General features: G+C 43.2%; 1 protein-coding gene across 17 annotated transcripts in view; it reads right to left on the bottom strand.

Moving 5' to 3' along the window:
• The window catches only part of LOC137306476 (neurexin-2-like), a 1,403,359-nt gene that overhangs the window by 1,126,745 nt on the left and 249,102 nt on the right, over positions 1-27,512 (bottom strand). For 7 of the 17 annotated variants that reach the window (XM_067975722.1, XM_067975719.1, XM_067975730.1 and 4 more), the window contains exon 6: positions 121-136. The exons of 9 other annotated variants lie outside the window; for them this stretch is intronic. In XM_067975722.1, coding sequence (XP_067831823.1) covers positions 121-136 — 16 coding nt within the window. Of the gene's footprint in view, positions 1-120; positions 137-5,635; positions 5,665-27,512 lie in introns of all 17 variants that reach the window. One more of the 17 variants, XM_067975720.1, reaches the window with a different exon arrangement.

The raw sequence follows: 27,512 nt of genomic DNA, 5'->3' as shown, positions 1-27,512 counted from the left end.
CTACCACCTTTTCAAGCAATGAGATCCAGACCTCCACTACCCTCTGGGTGAAAAAATTCTCCTCAGCTCCCCTCTAATCCTTCTACCAATTACTTTAAATCTATGCCCCTGGTCAGTGACCCCTTGTGGGCTTGTGCTTGTGGGCAGTCCAGAGTCTGGAGCACAGTTGGATATTTAGCTGCTAAGATGAGCTTTGTTTAACTTAGCCTGTCACTAAAGGCTACTAAGAAACTTCCTGGAGGGAAATGGTTAAGATAGGCATGTCCAGAGGTAAATTACATAGAATTACATACAATGTTCAGCACATAAACAGGCCATTCAGCCCAACTGGTCCATGCCAGTGTTTATGCTCTGCACGAGCCTCCTCCCACCCCTCTTCATCTAACCTCATCACCATAACCTTCTATTCCTTTCTCCCTCGTGTTTATCTAGCTTCCCCTTAAATGCATCTATGCTATTCGCCTCAACCACTCCTTGTGGTAGCAAGTTCCACATTCTAACCACTCTCTGGGTAAAGAGGTTTCTCCTGAATTCCCTATTGGATTCATTAGTGATGATCTTATATTTACGGCCCCTAGCTTTAGACTCCCCCACAGATGGAAAAATTAGAAGCCAATTGTTGAGGGAAGTTTCTGTAGATTGGCAACTGCTTGGAAATCCCCGGATTTGGTCACTGTCCTAAAATCTGAAACTTTGCAATTAGAAGTCAGCAAATTGCTGACTCCTAATTAACCTGAGCAGTTTGTCAGCAGCTATAATTATTTGGATTTCCTCAGGGACAACTTAATCAATGGCCCTAAAGGGACAGGGCAGAGTAGCAGGGTAAATATCAAACTGCATCCCAGATTGCAAAGCCATGAGAGATCTGCTAGTATAAACAGTTAGATGGAATTTAGCAAGTGTACTATGGCTGTGATTACACAGAAAATGTAACTTGAGGGTTGTTTTGCGTTATAGGCAACATTTTAGATTGTCAGATTGGAGTGAAGAACTCTGTTGTGAGAAACATAAGAAATAGAAGCAGGAGTAGGCCATACAGCCTCTCGAGCCTGCTCCACCATTCAATCAGATCATAGCTGATCTTCAACCTCAACTCCACTTTCCCACCCGATCCCCATATCCAATGATTTCCCCTGGAGTCCAAAAATCTATCCATCTCAGCCTTGAATATACTCAACAACTCAGCATCCACAGCCCTCTGGAGTAGAGAATTTCAAATATTCACAACCCTCTGAGTGTAGAATTTCCTTCTTATCTCAGTCCTAAATGTCCGACCCCTTATCCTGAGACTATGTTCCCTAGACCTAAACTCTCCAGCCAGGGGAAACAACTTCTCAGTATCTACCCTGTCAAGCCCCCTCAGAATCTTGTATGTTTCAATGAGATCACCTCTCATTCTTCTAATCTTCAGAGAGTATTAGTCCATTCTACTCAATCTTTCCTCATAGGACAACCCTCTCATCCCAGGAATCAATCCAGTGAACCTTCGTTGCACCACCTCTAAGGCAAGCATATCCTTCCATAGGTAAGGAGACCAAAACTGTACACAGCACTCCAGGTGTGGTCTCACCAGAGCCCTTTATAATTGCAGCAAGACTTCCTTACTCTGGTATTCCAACCCCCTTGCAATAAAGGCCAACAAACCATTTGCCTTCCTAATTGCTTGTTGTACTTGCATGTTAACTTTGTGTTTCGTGTAACATTTAATAGTTTCTCACCATTTAAAAAATATTCCTTTTTTTCCATTTTTCTTACCAAAGTGAATAACCTCACATTTCCCCAAATTATACTCCATCTGCCACCTTCTTGCCCATTCACTTAACCTGTCTATATCCCTTTGCAGACTCTTTACGTCCTCCTCACAGCTTAATTTCCCATCTAGCTTTGTACCATCTGCAAACTTGGATACATTATACTCGGTCCTTTCATCTAATTCATTAATATGGAATGTAAATAGCTGAGGCCCAAGCACCGATCCTTGTGGCACCCCACTAGTTACAACCTGCCAACCTGAAAATGACCCGTTTATTCCTACATTTTTTTTTGTCTGTTAACCAATCTTCAATCCATGCTCATATATTACCCCCAATCCCATCATCCCTAATCTTGTGTAACAACCTCTTATGTGGCATCTTGTCGAATGACTGTTTAAAATTCAAATATACCACATCCACTGGTTCCCCCTTATCTACCCTGCTAGTTACATCAGCATTCACTCCAACAAAGTCTGGAATCTACTTTCCAAACCACGAGACTATATTGGAGCTGAACCTGATAAATAGCTTGCATTTTACTTTCCCGCATGAGGAGTCATACATTTTACAAACAATGTACTGCATAAATTCAATGCTATATACATATGTAATTCCACTTGCATTCTTTGCTCATGGTACCCGAACACCTTAGAACACTGCTCTAGTAATTTTAAGAACTGTTTGAACCAACTCTATCTCCCTCTTGGCTCGACATTGGGTCCCAATTCTGCTGCTCCCCTTGAATGAGAGATCTGCCCATTTAGTTGTGTTGAACACTGGTACCAAGTCCCTATGTTTCTTAATGGATTAGGCAGATGACTGGTGTATTGGCCAATTGCTTTGCTCTTGTGTTCTTCCCACACTATGCAGCGTATCTGAGAGTGCAAGTTAACAACCTGTTCAGTGGCTATCTATTCAACCAAGCCCCCTCATTTACTTCTATCCCCTCACTTTCTCCTCCTGGATCTGCACAAAGAACCTTTCCATGTCCATCCCATCCATTCTCATTATGAATTACAAAATTTGGATCATGTGGGCCCATGAGAACAGACCAATTGTCATTCTCTGATTATTGATTTATGATCCAATACTATTCCTATTGCCTTTCTTTGAACCCTCTTCAATGCTACCTTTTTACGTGGATGGATGTATATATGCCATGCAACTTTGGGAGTTGCACCTATCATAGCTTAGTTGGGCATCTGGCACCGCTCCATTTACATTTAATTTACAAGTGCTGATGCTGTGACTGTCATGAGAATACCTTCCTGAAGCCAGAAACAAGTTGCATATCACCGTGGCCAACAGCATAAGCTGTGGTGCAGATGGGATTTGTAAGAGAAGTATGGAATGAAGAAAGACTATTTAGCTCATAAAACCCATTCCCCCAAAGGACAACGTACAATTTGTCCCATCTTGGACAAACCCAATCATCAGTCTTCTAGAATCATAGAAAAGTTACAGCACGGAAGGAGACCATTCGGCCCATCGAGTCCGCGCCGGCTCTATGCAAGAGCAATCCAGCTAGTCCCCCGCCCTATCCCCGTAGCTCTGCAATTTTTTTTTTCCTTTCAAGTACTTATCCAGTTCCCTTTTGAAGGCCATGATTGAATCTGCAACTATTTCTATTAAGTCCCATTTATTCCCCCCCCACCATACTTCCAATTGTGAAAAGTTTATTTTATTCCAATTCCATTTATTGTGATTCCCGCTTATATGCAAGTGTGGTGCCCAGAAATCCCACTTTAATGAGACTTGTCACTTTTTTGAACCTGAGGCTTTCACCTCTCAATCTGCTTGGGTTCTGTGGTCAACGTGCATAAGACCCAGTTTGACCTGGTTTCCACCTATGTTAGTGTTGTATGGGTGAGGGAGGAATGGAAGTCAAATTTCCAGATGGCTCAACAAAAAAAGATTTGGGGTCACTGCGTGAGCAACTGGAGGTTTTGAACAGGCTGAAGGAATTGAGGATTCAAAAGCTAGTCACACTGAAGTGTAGCATTTCTGAATCTTTGGTTTCTGGAATTCTGAAAAGGAAAGCGGACGTATTAAAGGACTGGGAAAGAAATAAGAACCGGGATAGGAAACGGAAGGGTGAAAGTAAGATGGCAGATATTGAAGCACTGCTTAGGTGCTCTAATCACAAACGGGCTCAGAAAATCCCACTTGATGGCTGCCTGTTGAAAGCTAAAATAAATGGCGTTTCACTGGTTATGAATAACTGTAGTGTGTTAGATGCTATGCACTTATCCAATAGAGCTTGGAATGCAGAGACTCCCAGTAATCGCTCTAGAAACTGGTTTCTAGTGAGGAAACCAATGATCCTGTCAAACTTGAGGAGATTGATGAAGTCCTGTTCACCCATCACCCTCTGTGCTCGCTGACCTACGTTGGCTCCCGGTCCAGCCTCGATTTTAAAATTCTCATCCTTGTGTTCGAATCCCTCCATGGCCTCACCCCCCACTATGTCTGTGACCTCCTCCAGCCCTAAAAATCTTCCGAGATCTCCGCGCCCCTCCAATTTTGGCCTCTTGAGCATCGCCAATTTTAATCGCTCCACCATTGGCGGCCATGCCTTCAGCTGCCTAAGCCCTAAGGTCTGGAATTCCCTCCCTAAACCTCTCCGCTACTCTACCTCTCTCCTCCTTTAAGACCCTTCTTGAAATTCTTTGACCAAGCTTTTGGTCACCTGTCCTAATATCTCCTTATGAGGCTTGGTGTCAAATTTTGTCTGATTACGTTCCTGTGAAGCGCCTTGGGACGTTTTACTACATTTAAAGGCACTATATAAATGCAAGTCGTTGTTGTTGTTGATTCCCAGCGGTTTGAGTGAGGCAGAATTCAATCTTTTTGTTTCGATGGATGATGACCTTGACGTCTGCGGGCGACATGATTGATGCAGAAATAGTTTATTCTCTGAAAGACTGGGGATGTAAATGAAGGTGTGCCAGAACTGGAAAGTCCCAAAGTTAGAGAGGTAGATTCTGCACTGTGCGTTCATCGAGTCAAAAGATAGTGAAATGTTTGATGAATTTTATGCACTGTAAAGGAAAGTGCTTGAAATGTAGGTAAACACAAAGTTTGCACGCTGCGAGATCCGACAAACACGAATGATGGAAATGACCAGATAATCCATTTTGGCGATGTTGCTTGGGGGATAAATATTGGCCAGGACATCAGGAGATATCCTCTGCTCTTCTTCGCATAGTGCCATGGGATCTTTTACATCGACCTTTAGGGAGCAGAGGTTTTAACATGTCTTCCGAAAGATGGCACCTCTGACATCCTCAGTACTGCACTGCCGTGTCAGCCTAGATGATGTACTCAAGTCTCTGGAGTGAGGCTTGAACCCATGACCTTCTGAATCAGAGGCGAAGGCTAGACCTGAGGGGCTGGGGAATGAGATCAGGCCAGTTGGGGAGCGTCAAAGTCAACAGAGCACAATTGTAGTCAAATAGTGGACATAGTTAAGATTATGGAGAAAGAAATGGCAGAACACATGACTCGTTATCTAAGAGCAAGGTTGAAGGGTAGGTGAGATTAGCTGAGCTGAGTGGGACAGTAGAATGCAAGGCTAATAATTACACATTCTATTGACACTTCGATACAAAGGCAAAGAGCAGCTTGAAGCATCCAGAAAAGATAACACCCTGTTTAATGCATCAGTTCTGTTTGTAGATTAAACCTCTTCCCCATAGATAAACCAAACAGTTCGATTTATAGTGTTGCCAGGATGAAATATTACTGATTAATACCAGACATTGTTGGCTGCAGAGCTGGTGATGCTGATAATTATTTGGCAGGATTTGAAATAATTGAACATATCAGTATAAATAAAGAGTTAGGTACTCTACAATTTGACAGAGGAAAAGGGAGTTTACATGCATCAGTGTCACATAGGCTAAGCCACCTTCTCTCTTAGACCATTCATTTGGTAAATGCACCATTAATTCAGCAAAAGAGCAAGCCTTGTATAAGTGAGGGATGGATTTGGTTTCCAATTCACCATCTATTTTTGTTTGAGAAGGCTTAAAATGCATTGAAGAAAGGTTTCAGAATGTGTCTACGATTGCAGTATTAATCAAAGTTAGATCTGGAACGCTACTCAAGCCAAGATGTGATGGTACGAGGACCAGGGGGCGTAGGTTTAAACCAATAAAAGGCAAATATCAAGAAGTTCTTCACACACAAAATGGAATGGACCTCCAAGTTGTGTAGCAATAGCAAAAGCCCAGGAAAAATGTAAAAACAGTTGGATGCAACAATATGGTGGGCAAGTGGAAAGGGCTGTAGGTTCTTTCTAGATGAATGAGTTGGAATGGCCTTCCACCTCTCTCTTTCTGATGGCCTTGTGAGAAATCTAGGTGAAGTCAGTGTAGGGCACCATTAAGGTAGAAAAGGGATGAGAAATGAAGATGCAGGGGCTATGTGCAGCCAAGTCTAAAGATTGTCAGAGGAAAGAATGAGAGTTAAGGAGTTTCACAACTTTGAGGTCGTGGGAAAGAATAAGTTGAAGTAGGAGATGGTGCGTACAATTTGGATTTGAATACAATGAAGATGCTGGGAGGGGGAAAAGTGTGTGAGCCGGCATAAGTTGGAGTCAGGAGGAACAAGAAAGGAAAGTTCAGAAACGACTGATCTTACCAGTATCAATAAAATCGACAAGAAAAATTATAAGAGAGAGATTGGAGGCTAGACATGAGAGAAGAATCCCTTATCATATAACTCTTTATCTTGTGTTATTCAGAGCTGTAGTGCAGCCAGAGGGGAGATGCTTGGATTCAGAATCTTCCCCTTTCTTTATCTGATGTGGCCAACCAACATGAAGCAGAGACAGAGAAATCAGGGAATGTTTCAGTGAGGGGTGTGAGGTATATCAGGGAATGTTTCAGTGAGGGGTGTGAGGTATATCGGGGAGTGTTTCAGTGAGGGGTGTGAGGTGTATATCAGGGAGTGTTTCAGTGAGGGGGGTGAGGTATATCGGGGAGTGTGATAGTGAAGGATATCATATATATTAGACTCTGTTAAAGTGAGGGACACCAGACTATATCAGAGTTGCAGGAAGAATCCTAGAGTATATCAAAGTGTTTTAGTGAGGGATGTGAGATATATTTGAATGTTACTACAGTGACTGTGGGGTATATACCCATCACTGTATCACTGAGTCATGTTGTGATACAGTTCCAAGGGTGTAAGTCTCTCTCTGGTACCTCCCTAATGTGCTTAATTCTCCTGGTTTTTAATATTCGTTCATGGGATGAGGGCGTTGCTGGCAAGGCCAGCATTTATTGCCCATCCCTAATTGCCCTTGAGAAGGTGGTGGTGAGCCACCTTCTTGGACTGCTGCAGTCTGTATGGTGAAGGTTCTCCCACAGTGCTGATAGGAAGGGAATTCCAGGATTTTGACCCAGCGACAATGAAGGAGCGGCCGATATATTTCCAAGTCGGGATGGTGTGTGACTTGGAGGGGAACGTGCAAGTGGTGTTGTTCCCATGTGCCTGCTGCCCTTGCCCTTCTAGGTGGTAGAGGTCGCAGGTTTGGAAGGTTCTGTCGAAGAAGCCTTGGCGAGTTGCTGCAGTGCATCTTGTAGATGGAACACACTGCAGCCATGGAGCGCCGGTGGTGGAGGGAGTGAATGTTTAGGGTTGTGGATGGGGTGCCAATCAAGGGGGCTGCTTTGTCCTGGATGGTGTCGAGCTTCTTGTGTTGCTGGAGCTGCATTCATCCAGGCAAGTGGAGAGTATTCCATCACATTCCTGACTTGTGCCTTGTAGATGGTGGAAAGGCTTTGGGGAATCAGGAGGTGAGTCATTTGCCGCATAATACCCAGCCTCTGACCTGCTCTTGTAGCCACAGTATTTATGTGGCTGGTCCAGTTAAGTTTCTGGTCAATGATGACCCCAAGGATGTTGATGGTGGGGGATTCGGCGATGGTAATGCCGTGTGAGATTAGAAAATGGGGGGAATTTCCACAGGGGTTATCCCACATGTCCGCTGAAACTTCAGCGGAAGAGCCACAGAAACTCCAGAAGGACAGCACAAATGCAGTTTACACAGTTTCTCTGGTAATTACAGTGGATAAGTGAGAGAAACCCGACGGAAATTCATCTCCAATGGGTCATAATGAAGCCTGTTCCAGTTGTCAACTCAAATCCAGACACACACACTTTGCAGCATGGGTCACTGAATAATGGCTGAGTTTTATCCCCTCATTAGCTTCGTTCCTCCAGATTACTAGCACACACATTGTTAGCCAGTGTCAGCTATGTTCCTCTTGTTTACAGTACGGGAGATGGGTTTCTGTCATTTATTACTCCACAGAAGCTAGGTTCCTCTAATTTATTAGCACACAAGCTGGATTCCAAGGGGTAGAATTTCCACTTTAGGTGCATTCGGGTTAGGTTACAGATCAAGTTTACGATTTTAAAAAAAACATTTGCATAATCACAAACTTAAAATCTTCCATGAACCAGCGCAATCGAGCAGCATAATAAAACGTAATTGTTTCTTTCCCCCTTCCGTTTAAAAAGTATTCATGTATTTAAGAGTGGTAACCTGGTGCAGTTTTGTTAATACAGCCGAAAATGGGTTTATCAACAAAAATAAGCATTTTTAATCAATGCCCAGTCCTCCACCTGTGAGCAACCTGATTTAAATTCACTGAAAATGACTTTAAAGAACTATACTGAACCATTTACTAGTTTTATTGATGTACACTAGTCAGTTTCTTAGTAAATTAAATATTTTTTTGATAAGAAAATACTTTAAAAACAGGCGCGCAGGCACTTGTAGGCATAAGAAAATTAGCCCAACTTAATCAGCCTTCCCGAACTAGCGGAATCTTGCAGAGTCCTGGGGGTGTGGCCAGTTTTGTGGGCGGGGCCTGATTCAGGCAAATTAAATCTTAAACCAGTCTAAAGGATCGCAGTAAACAAGAATGTAAGTTTATTTTGGTCGTAACTCACTCGCATTTAAAAGTCCCCCGATCTTTTGAGCTGGACTGCGGTGATCTTACTGGCATAAATGAGCGGAAACTCTACCCCTTTAATTTGGTGCGCTGTATTGGATTCCTCATACTTATCTGTGTGCAATGCCAGATTCTTTCCATTTATTAGTGTATGTGAGCTGGGTTCCTGCTTTTCATTTGTGCGCGAATGCCAAAATTCCCACGTTTATCAGCACGTGATTACAGTTCAATTTGCATAATTCATGCACTATAACGCACAACTGAGTGAGTACTGTGATGCGCCAATCCCAGAACAGGAGCAGGTGTCATGGTCAGTCAAAGTGTGCTAGGTCCACCAAACACATCAGATTGTTTCACTGCTTTAATCCTCCTTGAACACCTTAAGGGTTTACAGCCATCAACTGGAATAATTCCCATTCCAGCTGATTCCACTCAGTCAGCTCTTGCTATGAAAATTTTCACTCTCTTAACAAAACTTGAATATCAGATCTGTTTCTCTGCTGCAATGACTACTTGAAACTAAATACAGTTTATTCAACGTAACAACAACCCCAGTGGATGGATATTGAGGTTCTGTCAATAATAAAAAGAGCTTGACGTTTAACCCTGTGTGGTGGGATTCATCCTTCATGTCACACTCCTGGCCAGGATACAAAATATTTTGGTTCAAGTCAATTTTTCACTTATATTAAGTCTCCAATCTCTGCATGTAACCATTGTTATCTCTCTTTACCCTACCAATGGCCATTGCTCCTTTGAATTTTCCACTCTTATTCCATCTAAATTCCAAACAGATTGGCCTACACCCTCTCTTTCCCTGTATCCTCATCACTGTTGAAATCAAGTCAATTGCACCCTCTCCTATTCTGACATTGTGGTGTGCAGTTTTGGCCACTTCACCTTAAAAGGACATTTATTTACTAGGGAAAGTTCAAGGAAGAGTGGCAAAGATGATCCCAGGACTCGGAACTCTAACTTTTAAAGAGAGTCTCACGGCACTTAATTTGCTTTCATCATAGAAAAGAAGATTGAGAGGTGGCAAGATCAAACTTTTTAAAACGCTGATATGAATCATAGAATGGTTACAGCACAGGAGGCCATTCAGCCCGTCAAGCCTGTGCCGGCTCTCTGCAAGAGCAATCTAGCTAGTCCCACTCCCCCGCCCTATCCCTGTAGCCCTGCAAATTTTTTCCTTTCCGGTACTTGTCCAATTCCCTTTTTGAAAGCCACGATTGAGTTGACCTCCACCACCCCCTCGGGCAGTGCATTTCAGATCATAAACACTCGCTGTGTTTTTAAAAAAAAGCTTTTTCCTCATGTCGCCCTTGATTCTTTTGCCAATCACTTTAAATCTATGTCCTCTGGTTCTTGACCCTTCTGCCAATGGGAACAGTTTCTCTCTCTACTCTGTCTAGTAGACCCTTCATGATTTTGAACACCTCTATCAAATCTCCTCTCAACCTTCTCTGTTCCAAGGAGAACAACCCCAGCTTCTCCAGTCTATCCACATAACTGAAGTCTCTCATCCCTGGATCCATTCTAGTAAATCTTCTATGCACCCTCTCTAAGGCCTTCACATCCTTCCTAAAGTGTAGTGCCCGGAATTGGACGCAATACTCCAGTTGTGGCCGAACCAGTGTTTTGTAAAGGTTCATAACTTCCTTGCTTTTGCACTCTATGCCTCTATTTATAAAGCCTAGGATCCCGTATGCCTCTTTAACCGCTTTCTCTAAAATCTTTATCTAATTTCATAAATGTTTTATTTAAAATGCTTCTGTTATAAGCTCAGGTTCTGCGGTCTCAGGTTCAGTGGTGTCTGTTGTTCCCGTAAGCGAATTCCACACCTCTTACATGACTCACGCTGCCCAATATCTAGTTATATGACAGCGTAATTCAGGGGCTGTAACGATGCATCCACCTGGGCATATTTTTTTTTATTCGTTCATGGGATGTGGGCGTCGCTGGTGAGGCCAGCATTTATTGCCCATCCCTAATTGCCCTTGAGAAGGTGGTGGTGAGCCGCCTTCTTGAACCACTGCAGTCTGTGTGGTGAAGGTTCTCCCACAGTGCTGTTAGGAAGGGAGTTCCAGGATTTTGACCCAGGGACGATGAAGGAACGGCGATATATTTCCAAGTCGGGATGGTGTGTGACTTGGAGGGGAACGTGCAGGTGCTGGTGTTCTCATGTGCCTGCTGCTCTTGTCCTTCTAGGTGGTAGAGGTCGTGGGTTTGGGCTGGATATTGTGTCCTTCACACATTCCCTCGTGTAATTCTTCAATCTTTTCAAAAGTGGGCCAAGAAAACACTTGGTGAGAAAAGACCAGATGTGAATTGTTAAGCTGCTTTGTTTCACATATGGCAAGCGAACATACAGAGCAACAATTATGCTCTGATTCACTTAATTCTATCAGTACAACTTGTCTTTGCGTAATAATACAAACTAATGAACATGCTACGCTTCCCCACATCAGTTATTGACTGTCACTATGTTTTTCTTTCTCCGTTTTATCGCCCTCTGTTCACAATCCAGAGGGAGAGCCTATTCGAGACAACCTTGCCAAGTGCCCAGGACAACACAATTGATGAGAGATATTTATTGATCACCGAAACAGGCTAATGAATTGATTACAGTTTTCATTCTTTGGAGAAATAATTTCACAGCCTAGCTCATGAGTATTTTAACCACATTTTTTCGCAGTGACCCTTTTTCCCCCAAACTTCCGTGAATACGCTTTGCTTTAAAACAAATGTAACTTCTTTACTTCCAAATCCTTTCTATTAAAAAATAGTCAAAATCCCAGAACATGACAGCTTCCAAAAAGAATCGCCGCGATGCATACAGGGGAGAGAGAAGTTACTGAGATAATGGCCATGATATTAACGGGGCGCCGGGGAGTGCGCATTGGGCCAAGGAACCCCGCAAGGCCGGAGATGTGGAGGCCCAGCCAATCAAAATGGAAGGGCCGCATTAGAATATTGTTGGGCAGGCAATCGGCCAAACTGACAGCCTGGCCAGCAGGCTGGAGGGAAAACTAGCAGCAGGCGGCCGCAGCCAGGAACCCGTGGGGACAGCATTAGCCCCATGCTTGCGATTGGGAGGTTGGGGGGGAATGGAGATCGGGAAGGAGTGGAGGCTGGAAATCGGGAGGAGGCTGGAGATAAGGGCCGGGAGGCAGAAATGACCGGGGGAAGGGTGTCTTGTCGCAATCGGGGGTAGGAATTAGCCCGGTTCAAGGGAGGCCCGATGATGTGGGCCAGGAGGGCAGAAGTACAAGAAGACATGAAAAGTAAATTTTAAAATTACCTGCTAGGCCTCTTTTGGCCCAGGATCTGGTTCCCGGCAGGTTTTCCCTGACTGGGGGTGCAATGTTGGCTCCCCATCAGGCCTCTGGTTGATATTGCAGTTCAAATGTATGCAGATTACTTAACTTGGAATATGAGTACAAGATCAAAAGCAGAGTATGGAATTGACAAGCTGCAAGCAAGGCTTGAATTTAGCAGGATATTTTGTAACCATAGATCTCGAATATCTGTAATTCAGTCCCAGATACTGCAGTGTTAATTACAACCTTTACAAAAGGACTGGATGGTATCTGATTAGGATATATCTGGAGTTATAAGGATAAGTACAAATAGAGATGATCAAATGCTTTGCAGTTCCTGAACTACTGGGACCATGCAATGTGCCAAGGGGGTGTGATATAGAATGTAAGAGGGTTAATTTTGACTTTTGGGCGACCGACTGGCAGAGTGCTCTGGCCGGTCACCAGTTCTAGCAGCAAAGAAGCTCCCAAAATTTCGAGGCACTCCTGCTCCAGCACAAAAAATAATTCAACACTTAACTTTGGTGGGCTTCTTAGGTTCCATTGCTTGTGGAATTAGTCAGAGACTGTGCCATAGAATCATAGAAACAGTCAGCACAGAAGGAGGCCATTTAGGCCATCGTGCCTGTACCGGCTCTTTGAAGGAGCTATTCAATTAGTCCCACTCCCCTGCTCTTTCCTCATAACCCTGCAAAATTCTCCTCTTCCAGTATTTGCCCAATTCCCTTTTGAAAGTTACCACTGAATCTGCTTCCACCGCCCTTTCAGGTAGCGCATTCCAGATCTTAACAACTCGCTGCGTCAAAAAAATTCTCCTCATCTCCCCCTTGGTTTTTTACCAATCACCTTAAATCTGTGTCCTATGGTTACTGATTCTCCTGCCAGTGGAAACAGTTTCTCCCTATATACTCTATCAAAACCCCTCATAATTCTGAATATTAAATCTCCCCATAACCTCCATTCTAAGGAGAACAATCCCAGCTTCTCCAGTCTCTCCACGTAACTGAAGTCTCTCATCCCTGGTGCCATTCTAGTAAATCTCCTCTGCACCCTCTCCAAAGCCTTGACATCCTCCCTAAAGTGTGGTGCCCAGAATTGAACACAATACTCCAGCTGAGGCCTAACCTGAGATTAATTAAGGTTTAGCATAACTTCCTTGCTTTTGTACTCTATGCCTCTATTTTTAAAATCCAGGATTCCATAAGCTTTTTTAACAGCCTCATCAACTTATCCTGCCACCTTCAAAGATATGTGTATGTGAACCCCCAGGTTTCTCTGTTCCTGCATCCCCTTTAAAGTTGTACCATTTAGTTTATATTGCCTCTCCTCATTCTTCCTTCCAAAATCCAAGGGGATACCTCTTGTCGCCTAGTAGCCAACCTATGACCAGCCTGCCTGGTTGGAATAAAGGCTACACAGAGGACTGGCTCATAAAAACTTAAGAAATAGGAGCAGGAGTAGGCCATACGGCCCCTCAAGCCTGCTCCGCCATTCAATAAGATCATGGCTGATCTTTGACCTCAACTCCACTTTCCCGCCTGATTCCCCTAGAGTTCAAAAATCTATCTATCTCAGCCTTGAATATACTCAACGGCTTAGCATCCGCAGCCCTCTGGGGTAGAGGATTCCAAAGATTTACAACCCCTCTGAGTGAAGAAGTTCCTCCTCATCTCCGTCCTAAATGGCCGACCCCTTATCCTGAGACTATGCCTCCTAGTTCTAGGATGAATGAATTGTGACTGTTGCCAGGAAACCGGGCACATATCTGCATGATGCGCTGCGTGTGGTCGCAAACAAAGCTGGACATTGGGGAGTAGAATTCATTGGTGATGGGGAGCACGCAAGGCCATGTGGATGCAGTGTATGGCACCTTGCACCCTGGAGAAGCCTGCAATGTGAGCGAAACCTAATGCTGTCTTATCCTGCTTCATTCTATCCATTGGGAAAGTAATTGAAAGTGGCTGTTCCTCCTGGCCTAGAGAGCTTTGATCTCCTTGATACAATGGTGAACAGCAAACTGGGAGATGTTGCTGGTGTCAGCATGGGGAATTACCCCATGGCATAAACGTTAAGGACCACGGTGACTTGATAGTCACAGGTGCTGTTGGCCGTGCCCTGCTCGAGTTGCAGCTCCAGCAGGTGATATAGCTCGGTGATAACCTACTTGCTGAAGCAAAGACTTCTGTGCCATTGATCCTCAGTGAAGTTTAGGCAGGAGACCCGCTGTGGGCATAGTCTCCCACGCAGTGTGCTCCTCCTCCTTCTCCCTCTTGTCCCAGCTGCTCCTGCTGTCTCTTGTCTTTTTGGCTGCTCTCCCTCGCTCTTCAGCCCCAAAGGCAGACCACCCATGACTGCAGTAAAACTGTTGTGAAGGCAGACAAAAGCAATCCAACACCAGCAAAAACCTTTTAGCAGAAGTCAGAAATCAGTTGTAGAATGCAGTAAATAGGCAAAAAAAAAATGGCCAGAAGTTACACAGCAGCCTTAAAGGACAAACCAGCAAATAACCCATATAGTGGATGAGCCCTTTAAATAGCACTGCACTGTTGCATGTTAGTGCCAAGAGTAGCTGAGCGAGTTGGCGAATCAGGCACTGGGGCAATTTCACAAAAGTACTCTTATTTAAACATGACAATGAGGCTTTTAAATGATTCTAGTGCGCGCTCTGGACGCCTACGGAGGATCCCCATCTAAAATAGTAGGCAGCGCATTTCTGCCGTGGGATCAGCATGTGCACGCTGCCAGTCATATTGGACCCTTGGCGCCCGTTTTACGCCTGTAAAATGGGCACCGCGCGAACAAATTTCTAGTCCACTGTGCTGTAAGTGGAAATGGAGAATCAAAGCTCCATCCTGTGCACTAAGCTGCCATTAAGAGAGTGTTGTAATTTAGTGTGTATCTCACAACTGTCAACACTGGACAACATAAGTGTGAGGTTTTCAGTTGTGAGCTGCACCTGAGACACCTGCACAGCAAAAAACATAAACCTGGCTAGAAATGTGCCCGTTACATGAATCGTAGGGAATGGCATTAAAGATTTCCACTTTTTTTATCCTCTCTTTTTCATCTATATTTTTTTCCATCTCCCTTTATGTTTCCCCTTTCTCCCTTCACAGACTGCTTCACCAAGGGATTTGCAATTATTTTCTCTTACTGGAAAGCAAAAGGAAAATTATAAACGGCTATCCAAGCATTTCAAGAAACAGTGAAAACCCTTTGTCAAAACTATAATAGAGGCTTTCCATTATCGCTAGATAGGGATAGTCCTGCCTTCATGGTGAAAGCTTAAGAACATAAGAAGAGTTAGGGACGCGTGAAGATGAGTCAGCACATCGAAGAGCATCCCTCGAATATACCAACCTCTCCCATCACCGAATTCAACTGCATTTTGAAGAAACCAAGATCTGCCTTTACTACCCTGCCTCATCGAATACAAACATTCATCACACTTTGTGTCAAGAAATTTCATTTATATCCTCTGGTCTTACATTGAAATGATAATCTGGGTTTACCTTATCTGTACCACTTAATAATTGTTTACCTAGATAAAGCTGCCCCATTAAGTGGCCGCTTTCCAGGCTGTAAAATTCAAATTTCTCTTTTGCAGATCTTTCGCTGCATCCTCGATCATTATTGCTCTCCCTATCTGTCATCAGTAAATGTGACAGGTTTATAGCTTGTTTTGGTATCCACATTATTTTGTAGATCAGAAACAAAAGGGGCCCAGAAACTGCTGTCTGTAGGATTCCACTCAATACTTCTCCAGACTGACATTACCCCTCTCGCACGTGCTCTGTGTTTCCTGTGTTTCAACCAGCTTCTTATTCACTCTCAGCTCCGAGCTTAGGTTCCTATGGTTTTTGGTTTAATTGGAAGTCTCTCATGTGAAACTTTGTCTCTGAAATTGTAAATAAACATATGACTATCTAACTAAGTCGGTAACATTCTCAAAAAAAAAGTCAAAACTATTTAATATGAAGAACCCCTTATAAATCCATGCTGATAGTTTCTCATTACAGTACTGCTATACAAACACTCCCTCAACCTATCTCTTCCAATGGTTTCCATTATTTTACCTGCTATTGACGCTAGGCTAATGGACTTTTTAAATATAGATACTCCAATTGTCTGATTCCAGTTGTGAAATGCCTCACCTGCGCCCAGCGATCCATCCATGACGTTTCTGGTGCCCAACAAATTATACTTGGGTCTCCTTTGGGACCCTTGGGATATTTTTGATTTGGCCCATCTTACTTCCCTTTAACTTAGCGAGTACTTCTACCAAATTGACTCCCAAATCCTTCAGCGTACTTGGCGTGATTTGTTTAGAAAATTGATGGCAGGTGAGTGTTAACCTCTCTAGTGAATACTTATAGAAAATATTAATTCACTGTCTTATTAGTTTAGATTTCTAACTTCCTTTCTAACCCACCATTAACTGTTGTACTACTGGAAGAATGGTTCCTTTTTCAGGATTGGCGGATAGACTATGTTTCAGTCTTCAGTTCTGATGAAGGGTACACATCCAAAATATCAATTTTTCTTTTCTCTATGCAGATGCCGATTGACCTGCTGTTTATTTCCAGCTGTTTCTGTTTCCATTTAAATGTGTTTTAGTGTTATGTTTAACATAATTTCTAGGGGCCTCTTTTTTTTAACCTGTTTCAAGTAAAATGCTCACACTCAACCCAGACCTCTTTGCCTCTTCTTTTTTTCTCCCCCACCCCCCCCCCCCCGTCGAGTTTGTTTTTGCATTTCTACTTCCATTTTAATAATTGCTATATTTATCCATTTTAGAGATTATGGGGCCGATTTTCAATTGGCAAAATCGGCGTTAAGGGGACGGTAAGGGCCTAAAAATTAGGTCGGTAACCTTAGCCCCCCCACCCCACCAAATTAACTGCGACAATTGGTCTTTGTGATTTTCACAGGGGCTGCCGAAGTACCTGCCTGATACAAGTCATAAGCTTCTTTCCCATATAAATCATAGTCCTAATGATGATTGCAATTTTAAGGACACATGGGCGGAGCTGGTGATGGATTTCATTCTGGAAATGGCCAGAAAAGAATTTTAGATTGATTTTTTTCTTTTGTGGTGACGCAAGGCACAGGATTGCTCCTCATGGCCCCGCCTTGGCGTCACTCCTCCCCCCTCCGAGTGCCTACCTGTGGGCCTCTGCTGGATGACATTCCTGAGGCCCAAGAGAGGCGAGCTGCATCGGGTCATCTGTTTGACGTCCGCAGTTCGTCTGCCAAAATCAAATTAGGCCCCGGGTCTTAAAATCACCTCCTCCGCCAGTCGGCCGCCCAAAAGTCAAAATCAACCTATATCTGTTCAGGTTACACTTAGTTCCCCTTGGATATACACTTATGAGGGTCAATTTTATAAAATACATGCTCCCAGCATGGAGCCTCATCTGTTTGTTTGGAGCGTATATCGGGAAATCACGGGCCAGCAATCCATCTATTATGGATGTTATCCTAATCGCTTATAGGAACACTGGAATATACAGGACCAGAAAAGACCACTGCCAGTATATCTGGCCACTCCCAAAGTTCTCTTATGCCCCTCAAACTTTTTTTCAGCAAAAAACTACCCAGCTCTCTTGAATTTGCTAACCCTGTCTGCTTCCATGGTCTCCCTAGGAATGCTGTTCCACACATTCACCTGAACCTGAATCTGTGTTTTCTGGTGTCTCCAAGTCTAGCTTGGAGCTATCTTGAGTGGGAGCACTGACACACTGGGGGTAATTTTGACTTTGCGCGATAGTGTAAAACAGGTAACTTCAATGGAAATAAAAATCGTGAGAGTAGTAAAACGAGCTTCCCTCCACCACAGGGACACCACTGTACAAAGGTCGGACTAAATATGACACTCCATAGGATTCAGTGACCCAGAAGTATGAGGAATGCTGAGACATGCAGGGACATTGAAGTAAATAGCAGGTCATTAGCTTGCAATTCTTCCAAGGCAATGTTTCTCTCTAACTTCTTGTTGAGGGCCACAGTCCAAATAATGTTTTGCTTAAGGCAATGTACGAGGAAGTAAAACAAGCTGCCAATTTGCTATCTCCCATTTTACCTCACAAAGTCAAAATTGCCCCCAATGGGTCAAACAGAAATCCTGTACTGCATTCACCAGTTCCGTTTCTGCTGGTTCACTTCCACTGAGGCATTACCTCCAGCCAATTCGATTCCCTCCATGTGACATCGAGAAACCACTAAATGCATTGGTCACAGCAAAGGCTGTGGGCCCAGACAATATCCTGGTCACAGAATTGTAGACTTGTGTGCCATAACTCGCCGCGTTCCCTAGCTAAGCTGCTCCAGTACAGCTACCACACTGACATCTACCTGACAATGTGGAAAATTGCCCAGATATGTCCTATCCACAAAAAGTAGAACATCTCTGACTCAGTCAATTACAGTCCCATCAGTCTACTCTCAATCATGAGCAAACCTGATGGAAGGAGTCACCAACAGTGCAATCAAGAGGCACTTACTTACCAATAAACCTCATTATGGCCTTGCTCCCAACATGGACACGAGGAGGTAGAAAGAAGTCAGGGCCTGTTTTTGAGCCCAGACTCAGCGTTGCGCAGGCAGCTCACGCCCCAATTGAGAGGCCCACAGAAAGTGTACCTCGGGCATCGATAACATTTTATGCTTGAACTGCAGCGGTTCAAAGGTAAGTCTCAGGAGGTAGGTTGTAGGTGATCGTGACAACCGTGGAATTGGGGGAGCACTCCCGCTTCACAGGATAAAATTGGCATTTAAAAAAAACTCCCTGAGAACATCAAACCCAATATCCAATGAAAATTATCCTGTTTCTTGATTCTTGAATTGGCAATGTTTACAACAATATCTCTACCTAAACTCAAAAGAGCTTATAATTGGTCTATGGCAGTAGTGCAAAACAGATAATAGTGAGTCTTCAGCCCGATTTGATTCAGTGGAAAAGTAAATCGGGTCGGGGTATAAAACCAGCTGCCAAAGACCAGTTTCACCCCTCACAGCTCTGACAACTATAAACATTAGCTGACCTCTAGTGGCATTGCTCCAAATTAGTCAGTGATCTGGAACACAGTTTAATTGTTAACCTGGCCTACCCCTTTAAAAGTATGACTGAAGTACTCCCTGCAGGCAAATCATCAACCAGAGGGAATTGTAGTTGCTTGTAAATTTCAGGCTCCAAGTCAATGACTGGCTTTCTTTCTGATTGTTTTGCATCTGTAACATAGTGTGATGGAAGCTCAGCAGACACAAGATGGTTTTTTAAATAAAACAATAACGCTTACAACTTGCCTGCACATTGCTCTTACTTAACTCCCCATGTTCATGTGTAACTGAGACCATGATCCAAAAATAGTTACAAATTCCTTTCAGCTTTGAAGTTTAATTTGAGTCCGTTTGAGGATATACTTGCCAGAGAGGGAGTGCAGCGAAGTTTCACCAGACTGATTCCTGGGATGGCAGGACTATCACATTAGGGGACATTGGGTCGACTCGGCCTTTATTCACTAGAGTTTAGAAGAATGAGAGGGGATCTCATTGAAACGGATAAAATTCTGACAGGGCTAGACAGACTGGATGCAGGGAGGATGTTTCCCCTGGCTGGGGGGTCCAGAATGAGGGGGTCACAGTCTCAGGATACGGGGTAGGACATTTAGGACCGAGATGAGGAGAAATTTCTTCACGCAGAGGGTGGTGCACCTGTGGAATTCTCTACCGCAGAAGGCTGTGGAGGCCAAGTCACTGAATATATTTAAGAAGGAGCTAGATAGATTTCTAGACACAAAAGGCATCAAGGGGTATGAAGAGAGAGCGGGAATATGGTACTGAGATAGAGGATCAGCCATGATCATATTGAATGGCAGAGCAGGCTCGAAGGGCCGAATGGCCTACTCCTGCTCCTACTTTCTATGTTTCTATGTTTTCTATGGGACTCCTCATTTTAACATTTTCGGCGAGGTTTGAAAAAACAATGCAGCAATGGATCGGTAAAGTTCTAACCAAAAGGAGAAGCTTACTTTTCTTGAACACATTTTCCATTTGGGATGACTCAGTAGAGGCAGATGACTGCAAATGTTCAAACAGGAAAGAGGGCAATCAAGAATTTCTGTGTGAAACTCCATCTGAATGTAGGAGAGTTGGTAGGCCTGGATTTAGCCGAACCAAACATGGAATCGTTTCCTCATTAACCTTACCAGGTTGGCTACTATTCATGTATGGGCCTTGACTGAGTGCGTCAGTCAGGTCGTTCCATTGTCTGGGAATCACAATCATGACTAATGCTGTCCTTCCTATTTTTGAAGCAGGAGTCTCTGGATAATAACCAGCAGTGACAAACCCTGGTTAGATTTGCCCTCTTTAGCTAAGGGCACTGAGGCTAACTGCAGGAAAATGGGATTAGGCTGGGTGGCTCGTTTCTCAGCCAGCATAGACACGATGGGCCGAATGGCCTCCTTCTGTGCCGTAAATTTTCTATAATTCTACTATAGTGTCTCCACTGCTACCCTGGCTGAAATCAGCTATCTCAACACAGAATGGGAATCGAACCTAGAACCTGCCTAGCTTGTAAGGCTCGGCTATTCACTGAATACACTCACTGAGCTTTCGGGGGAGGGCTTGTTATTTGATTTTTTTTTATTGCAGTCCATCGCTTTGCAATAGTCAAACACATGCTGTGTCCTCTCCAGACTTGGCATCATTACAGACCAGCTCCTTATGTGGGAGGAGGTGCAACTGGATCATTACACAGTGCTGTTGCTGTGGGAACCACTTCTATCTCTCTCCACCATGATCATTATTTAGCTTGCTCCTAATTTCTACCATTTCCAGAAAATATATTGACAAAAAAAGCACAAAAACCAATGGCATTTCATAAATCATTCATGTGCTGCTAATCCAGTGACTCAGTGTATCCTCTTCCCCACCTCCCTCCCTCGCTCTCTCAAATAGATTGCTGGTCAGCACAGTTGGCGAATGCAGCCTACAACAGTAGACCCCTCACGAGGCAAACTTTTCCATCTTTTATATGTGTAATCCTTAAAAAAAAAGCACAATCCTTTTGAAATGGATTCACAACCCACAATGAGATAATCAGGAATGAGCAAAGATTACAATTGGAAGCAATCTGAATTGAGCCTATATCTTCACAAGGCTGCAATATATTATTCTCTACCATATCCTACATCCCTCACTGTCAGACTCTCTGATACATCCCACGGCCCCTCATTATAACGTTATCTAATGTTGCTACATGCCTTTCCTAAACACTCTGATCTATCCGCACTTCTTAGGTTCCCATTCTAAGCCAGGGAATTTTCAACCTGGAAAGATATTGTGAGTTCAGCATCTCATTAATACGTTTTGAGATTCTTGGTATTTTTCAGCTAAAACCTCTAAGTTTGCAGATAATACCAAAATATGAGGCACAGCAAATAATGGGAAACAATGCAGAAGGGTTTGCATCTTATAGCTTGACTGGGCTATTGGGCAGCAAATACTGTTCAATACAAATAAATGTAAAATAACTAGTGTGGGAGTAAATGATCAAGAGGGAAAGTGTATTAAATGAAATAGTGATCAGAATAAAGATCTACGAACACAAAATTCACTGGGGAAAAAATAGGAAGTGGCATTGCCCTTCTTCTGATGCAAGACTCTTCTTTGCAGTATCTGGGATGGTTTGGCTCTGCATAGTGTGAGAACTATTGCCCTTCCGCTGAAAATCAATAGCAAGTTTCATGATTTGTGCTCATCATTCTTGTTGAGTTTACTGTTATAAATGATTACTATCCTGCCCACTTTTCACACCCACCACATGCATTTGAATCTGCAAAACAACTTCAGGATGACGACAAAGACGACAGCAATTTGGCACCTGCTTCCCTCCACCACAGGGGACACCACTGTTCAAAGGTCGGAGTGATATGACACTCCATGGGATTCAGTGACCCAGAAGTACAAGGAATGCCGAGACATACAGGGACATTGAAGTAAATAGCAAGTCTTTAGCTTGCAATTCTTCCAAGGCAATGTTTCTCACTAACTTCTTGTTGAGGGCCACAGTCCAAATAATGTTTTGCTGAAGGGCTGGAACAGGCTGCATCCATGAGGTAACGGGAAAGGGGTCTGTCCTTATGGTCCTCCAAATTTCAATCATGTCACTTTAGAGAATTGCCAAGTGGTGGTCTCCTATAATTCCATTTTACTGGGCTCCTTTTACATCCTGTTATCAATACCATGGCTCCTAATGGTAATCCCCAGCTTTATTATTTTGGAAAGCAAGAAAAGGAGAGAACAGCACTGAACCCCACCTTTGTGAGGATGTAGGAGATTAACAATGAACTGAGGGCCATGAAGCAGTAAGTTGGTTTAGGACCACTGGTGAAGGGAAGGTAGGCTACAAATGGACCTGAGCCATTTTATCAGCACCACCATTTTAAAGCATACATGAACTGTGAAGCATTGAGAAACCCTGAGGTGTGTAATGAACTTGTAAGCTGCAACAGCTTGAGGTACACAGCATTTTCAAAGCACATAGTGACGATCCGGATTCTTTCCCCTCAGTCTGGTTCAGTAAAAACTGAAGTCGAATACATTTTAAAGTTCATCACAACTTTAATAGCAGGGTTATTAGTCTGCAGCATTGATTTGGACTCCTGATAGAGTCCCTCTATGCTGGCAGAGCAAGAACAAGAAACATACAGAAATCCACACGTTTTTATACAAATCAATAGGGGTTGGAACATACTTAACGAGGGTCAACACCAATCATAAGCCGGGCATAGGTTGCCATGCGAGGTTACATTATTTCCGGCCAATCATAAATCGTCCATGTGCTGATCAAGTTGCTGTTAGACATCAAAGGGGATACTTCCTCACCTTCCAACCTGGAATGTTCTTTCCTGTTCCTTCTGTTCCTTATCTCCCAACTTTGGCTAAGCTCGTTACCTATATTGATCTGCCATAAACATGGAGACATTCAGACCAGTCCTTGAATCACATCAAATACTCTACATTGATAAGACCATGCAAACCTGCTGACTACGCAAACATATGGCCCAGCAGGAGGCCAGGCCACCTGTACCAATCTCAGTTACTAACTAATTAACCCTTTCTAACCATTTTGCATTCTGCTTCTTTGCCACGTAGGCATTTTAATATTTTACCAAAAACTGACCACGTAGGGATTCTCAATAGTGTTCCTGAGTTTTGCAGTAACTTTGAGCCACACAAAGATAATCCCAGATTCGTGTGTGTCCAGAATTGTTTGGAATGTGCACAGAGTTATGCAGCAAGTTTCACAGAAAAAGATAAATACTGATAGAATATTACAATACAGGAAGAACACAGAGAATAATAAATTGCCACAGTTTCACTATCAACAAATACCTCCTTCCCCTTTCCTTTGATGTCTCCAGCTTTTTGGCATCCTTTACGTACTGACACTCTTGGCCTTGCCTTTGATCTCAACTGGAACTCGCTCATTTCTTCCATTACTAAAACAAAGGCAAAATACTGCGGACGCTGGAAATCTGAAATAAGAACAGAAAATGCTGGAAACGCTCCAAGCCAGGTAGCATCTGTGGGGAGAGAAAGAGAGTTAACGTTTCAGGTCGATGAACTGAGGGCCGTGAAGCAGTAAGTTGGTTTAGGACCACTGGTGAAGGGAAGTTCTGACTTAAAACGTTAACTCTGTTTGTCTCTCCACAGATGCTGAGTATTCCCAGCGTTTTCTGTTTCTATTCCTTTCATTACTAAAGCTGTCTCCAAGAACCTTAGGTTTCTCTTTCGTGACAAACACTTTTCTCCTCAATAATTCTTAATTTTATGCAGAGCTCAAGCTTGAATTTGGATGCTGATACCAAATGTGGAGATGCTCTTTTAACACATTTCTCATTTACTTGCCCTGGATACAAGAAAACTTGTCATCTGATAGATGACACTTTTCTCTTTCTCCATTACAACCTTTCTTTTCCTTTGTGTTTTATCAGTGCCGCTATTGTCAATGCTTCACTGAACTTTCTTTCTTGTTCCTCTCAGGCTCCAAATACACCAACCTACACAATTTTCTTCCTCCTTGTATCCTCAATTGAGACTTATCGCTCTATCTCTGACTTTAACTCAATCTTTCTCAGGATCTCAAAACTGTGAAACTCGTTTGGGGTGGGGGGGGGGGCGGAATTTTAACGATCCAGGACGGGTGGGGGTTAAAAATTCCAAAATGGGAATCCTGACCCTAACCCGCCTCCAACTTCTGATTTTAAAGGAGATCGGTTGGGGGAACAGGCGACCAACCTTCTCTCCAAAGGTGGGCCTGTCATTTAAATATTTTAATGAGGCTGCGTGCCTCAAATTTCAGGACAGTTATAAATTTAAGGCCTGCGGGCTGGGTTTCCCAGGGTTCAGGGAACCCTGCAGCTGGAGGGAGGCAAGAACTGTTGGATCCAGTAGGTAGGTGACCTTTTCAGGCCTGGTTCCACAGGCCTTCCCACCTGATAGCCAGCCAGCCCCTCAATCTGGCTGACTGCCGGCTGGGAACCGGAGACAAAAAATTTAAACGAGGTCCTGCCGTTAAATTCGGCAGAATTTCTGGGTTTCCCAGCCACTAAACCTCTGCCCCACTCCCTCCCCATCTCTCTGTAAATATCGGGGCCTTTATCTCCCTCTTCACTTTCTCCTATAATCTACAAGCTTTTATAACCCAAGCATGGCATCACATATGCACAACCTCTTGGTTTATCAAGTCATTTCTCCTATTCTTTTCCAACTTAATGGTGTCCTGCATTCTGGGCCTTTGCCCTTCATGTAAGTCTCTCAGTAATAAAAAATTGTAAAAAGGCTGCGGTGGATATAACAAAGAACTTGCTAGAAAGGGTGTGACGTATTCAACCAAAAGCTTGTTAGAGAGATTGAAACATAGGAATAGGCGGAGGCCATTCAGCCCCTCGAGCCTGATCTGCCATTCAATTAGATCATGGCTGATCTGTATCTGAACTCCATCTACCTGCCTGGGCTCCATATCACTTAATCCCCTTACCTAACAAAAAAAATCTATCGATCTCAGTTTTGAAATACTCAATTGACCCCGCCTCAACAGCTTTTTGGGGTTTATAAATAAAAAGTTATTAGAAAGGGTGCAGGATATATAACTTAGAGCTTATTAGGGAGGTGAGATGTATATAACCAAGACCTTATTCAGGATACAGTACATATAACTAAGAGCTTGTTCGAGAGCGTGCAGAGTATATAACCAAGACTTTATTAGAAAGAGTGTGGTATGTAACCAGGAGCTTGTTAGACAGTTTACGATCTATGCATCCAAATACTTGTTAGAGCGGTTGGAATGTATGAAACCAAGACCTAGTTAGAGAGGGTATTGTGTGGTATGATATTTCCATTAATTTAATCAATTTGAAATGGGTACTTACCAAAATGCAGGGCTTCCTCAGGGCCTGTGGAAAGGTGACATCAGTGAGTGTAAATTAACAGCATTGTTACGTAAGAAAACAGAGGCTGAACGGTGAACGAGCGTTGCCTATTTAGTTATAAACTCGCTCACAAACTATTAGCGGACTTTAGTGTGGGAACGTCCTCTAACGGTGAGCTGCAAAAAGTGCAGCGGTCTTTCCCGGACTTCTTTCAGCCGTGAAAGCGAGGAGAGGATCTCTCTCTCTCTTTCCCCTCCCCCCACCCCCCCCCCCCCCCAACCGATCAACTTGAAGCATCCTTGACAAGCTGGGCAGAGTCAGATCTAGGAAGAGAAAGCTACGACAGTAAATTCAATGTAAAATCAGTTAGAGAAAGCGAAATAAAGAGAGGGTAAGAAATATCAAATTAAAAGAGAGATAAAAGACAGACAGAAAAAGTAAAAAAAAACTTTACATTTTTAATAAATTTTTTATAAATGTCCAACAACAATTAAAATCAGAAGTAATGAGATTCCAAATTTTAAAAGTTAGTTTTCAGTGCCAGTGAGGTTGTTTGGCAGTCATTAATACTTACCACGCCGTTAAAAGTTAGTTTGGACCTTAAAAAAAACCTAGCGTGCCTTTTTTTATGGAGAGATTAGTTTGTTTCCAGCTGCACAGGTCAGCAAGTTCACACTGGTCCATTCGTTCAGCTGGCGAGCTGTCCTTCCTGTTCAACTTTCAAATGAGCAGGGCAAATGGTAGAGCGATTTCCAGGTTTAATTGCGCATGGTGCGCTCACCAGAACTCGCCCTTCCATTTGCCCTGAAATGACGGTGAGCCCTGTTAGCATCACTGTTATTTTATGAGCAATTTTCGGGCTAATATGTTATCAACCACGTGATTATTAGAGGGGGATTACTAATTTTTTTTTCCAAAGCAATCCTGATTACTCAGTCACTGTATGTATCACAGAAACATTCCACATTCTATTTCATCTGTACAAGTATGCTGTCTTTTCTCATTATTATATGGCGCTCCACAGGGTGAAAGAAATCATGCCTGGGAATAGATCATTTTTTCCATTTTTGGCACCTAGAGACAGCATTAACCAGGTCAAGTACGATATGGTTAAGTGCAGGGTGAAGTTGTCCCATTTCTGGCCCAACAATGTGCCACAGCCTCAACATCAGAAGGATGCCCCCTATTGCAGCAGTCTAACACATTTCCACTTGTCACACCAACCGACCCGCACCCTGTCCGAGTAAGCATTTGATTACAAATCGACACAGGTTATTTTAATTTCCTCTGGGATATATTTTCCATGTATCCTCCACACACCTAGATTGACACTGGAAAACTGATTGCTCTGGGGCAATGTTAATTGCCATTGCAATTTGACGGTGAGTAGAAATTAGCTCTTGAGTGTTGAAACTGAGGGGAGAAGCATGATAAATTTTCCTACTCTCCTCCCATTGAACGTTCTGGAAGAAAAATGCCTTTAGAGTCAATCATACACAGCTCACCTCCTGTTTATCTTGTTGTTCGATGTGGCTCTGATTCTCAATTCACAGCCTAGTTTCCCTACATTACAACAATGACTACACTTCAAAACATTTACCTGACGAAGGAGGAAGCCTCCGAAAGCTTGTGAATTTAAAATAAAATTGCTGGACTATAACTTGGTGTTGTAAAATTGTTTACACTTCAAAAGTACTTTGTTGGCTGTGAAGTGCTTTGGGATATTGTGAGGACATGAAAGGTGCTGAATAAATACAAGTTCTTTGTTTAGTTGGCTGTGAGATGTTGACTGAGTTGAGTCTCGGTGTCATGCCCATTTCTTTTCTTTCCCTCAGCAAAGAATACTATTGGAGTTGGGGTTGTCATAACATCTGAGAATAAGTGAAAAAGCTGTATAAAATACAAGACTCAGTATTGGTCCTATAGTTTATTTTTCTGTTGTAAGAAATGCTTGGCCTTCATTCTGTATCTGCCTGTTGTGGCACAACTTAAATCAGGCAGTCATGATGTGTATCTCCTCCACATGCA

The sequence above is a fragment of the Heptranchias perlo genome, chromosome 43 (assembly GCF_035084215.1).
Source record: "Heptranchias perlo isolate sHepPer1 chromosome 43, sHepPer1.hap1, whole genome shotgun sequence".
NCBI classification, from domain to species: domain Eukaryota; kingdom Metazoa; phylum Chordata; class Chondrichthyes; order Hexanchiformes; family Hexanchidae; genus Heptranchias; species Heptranchias perlo.
This window is presented reverse-complemented; position numbering and strand designations above follow the sequence as displayed.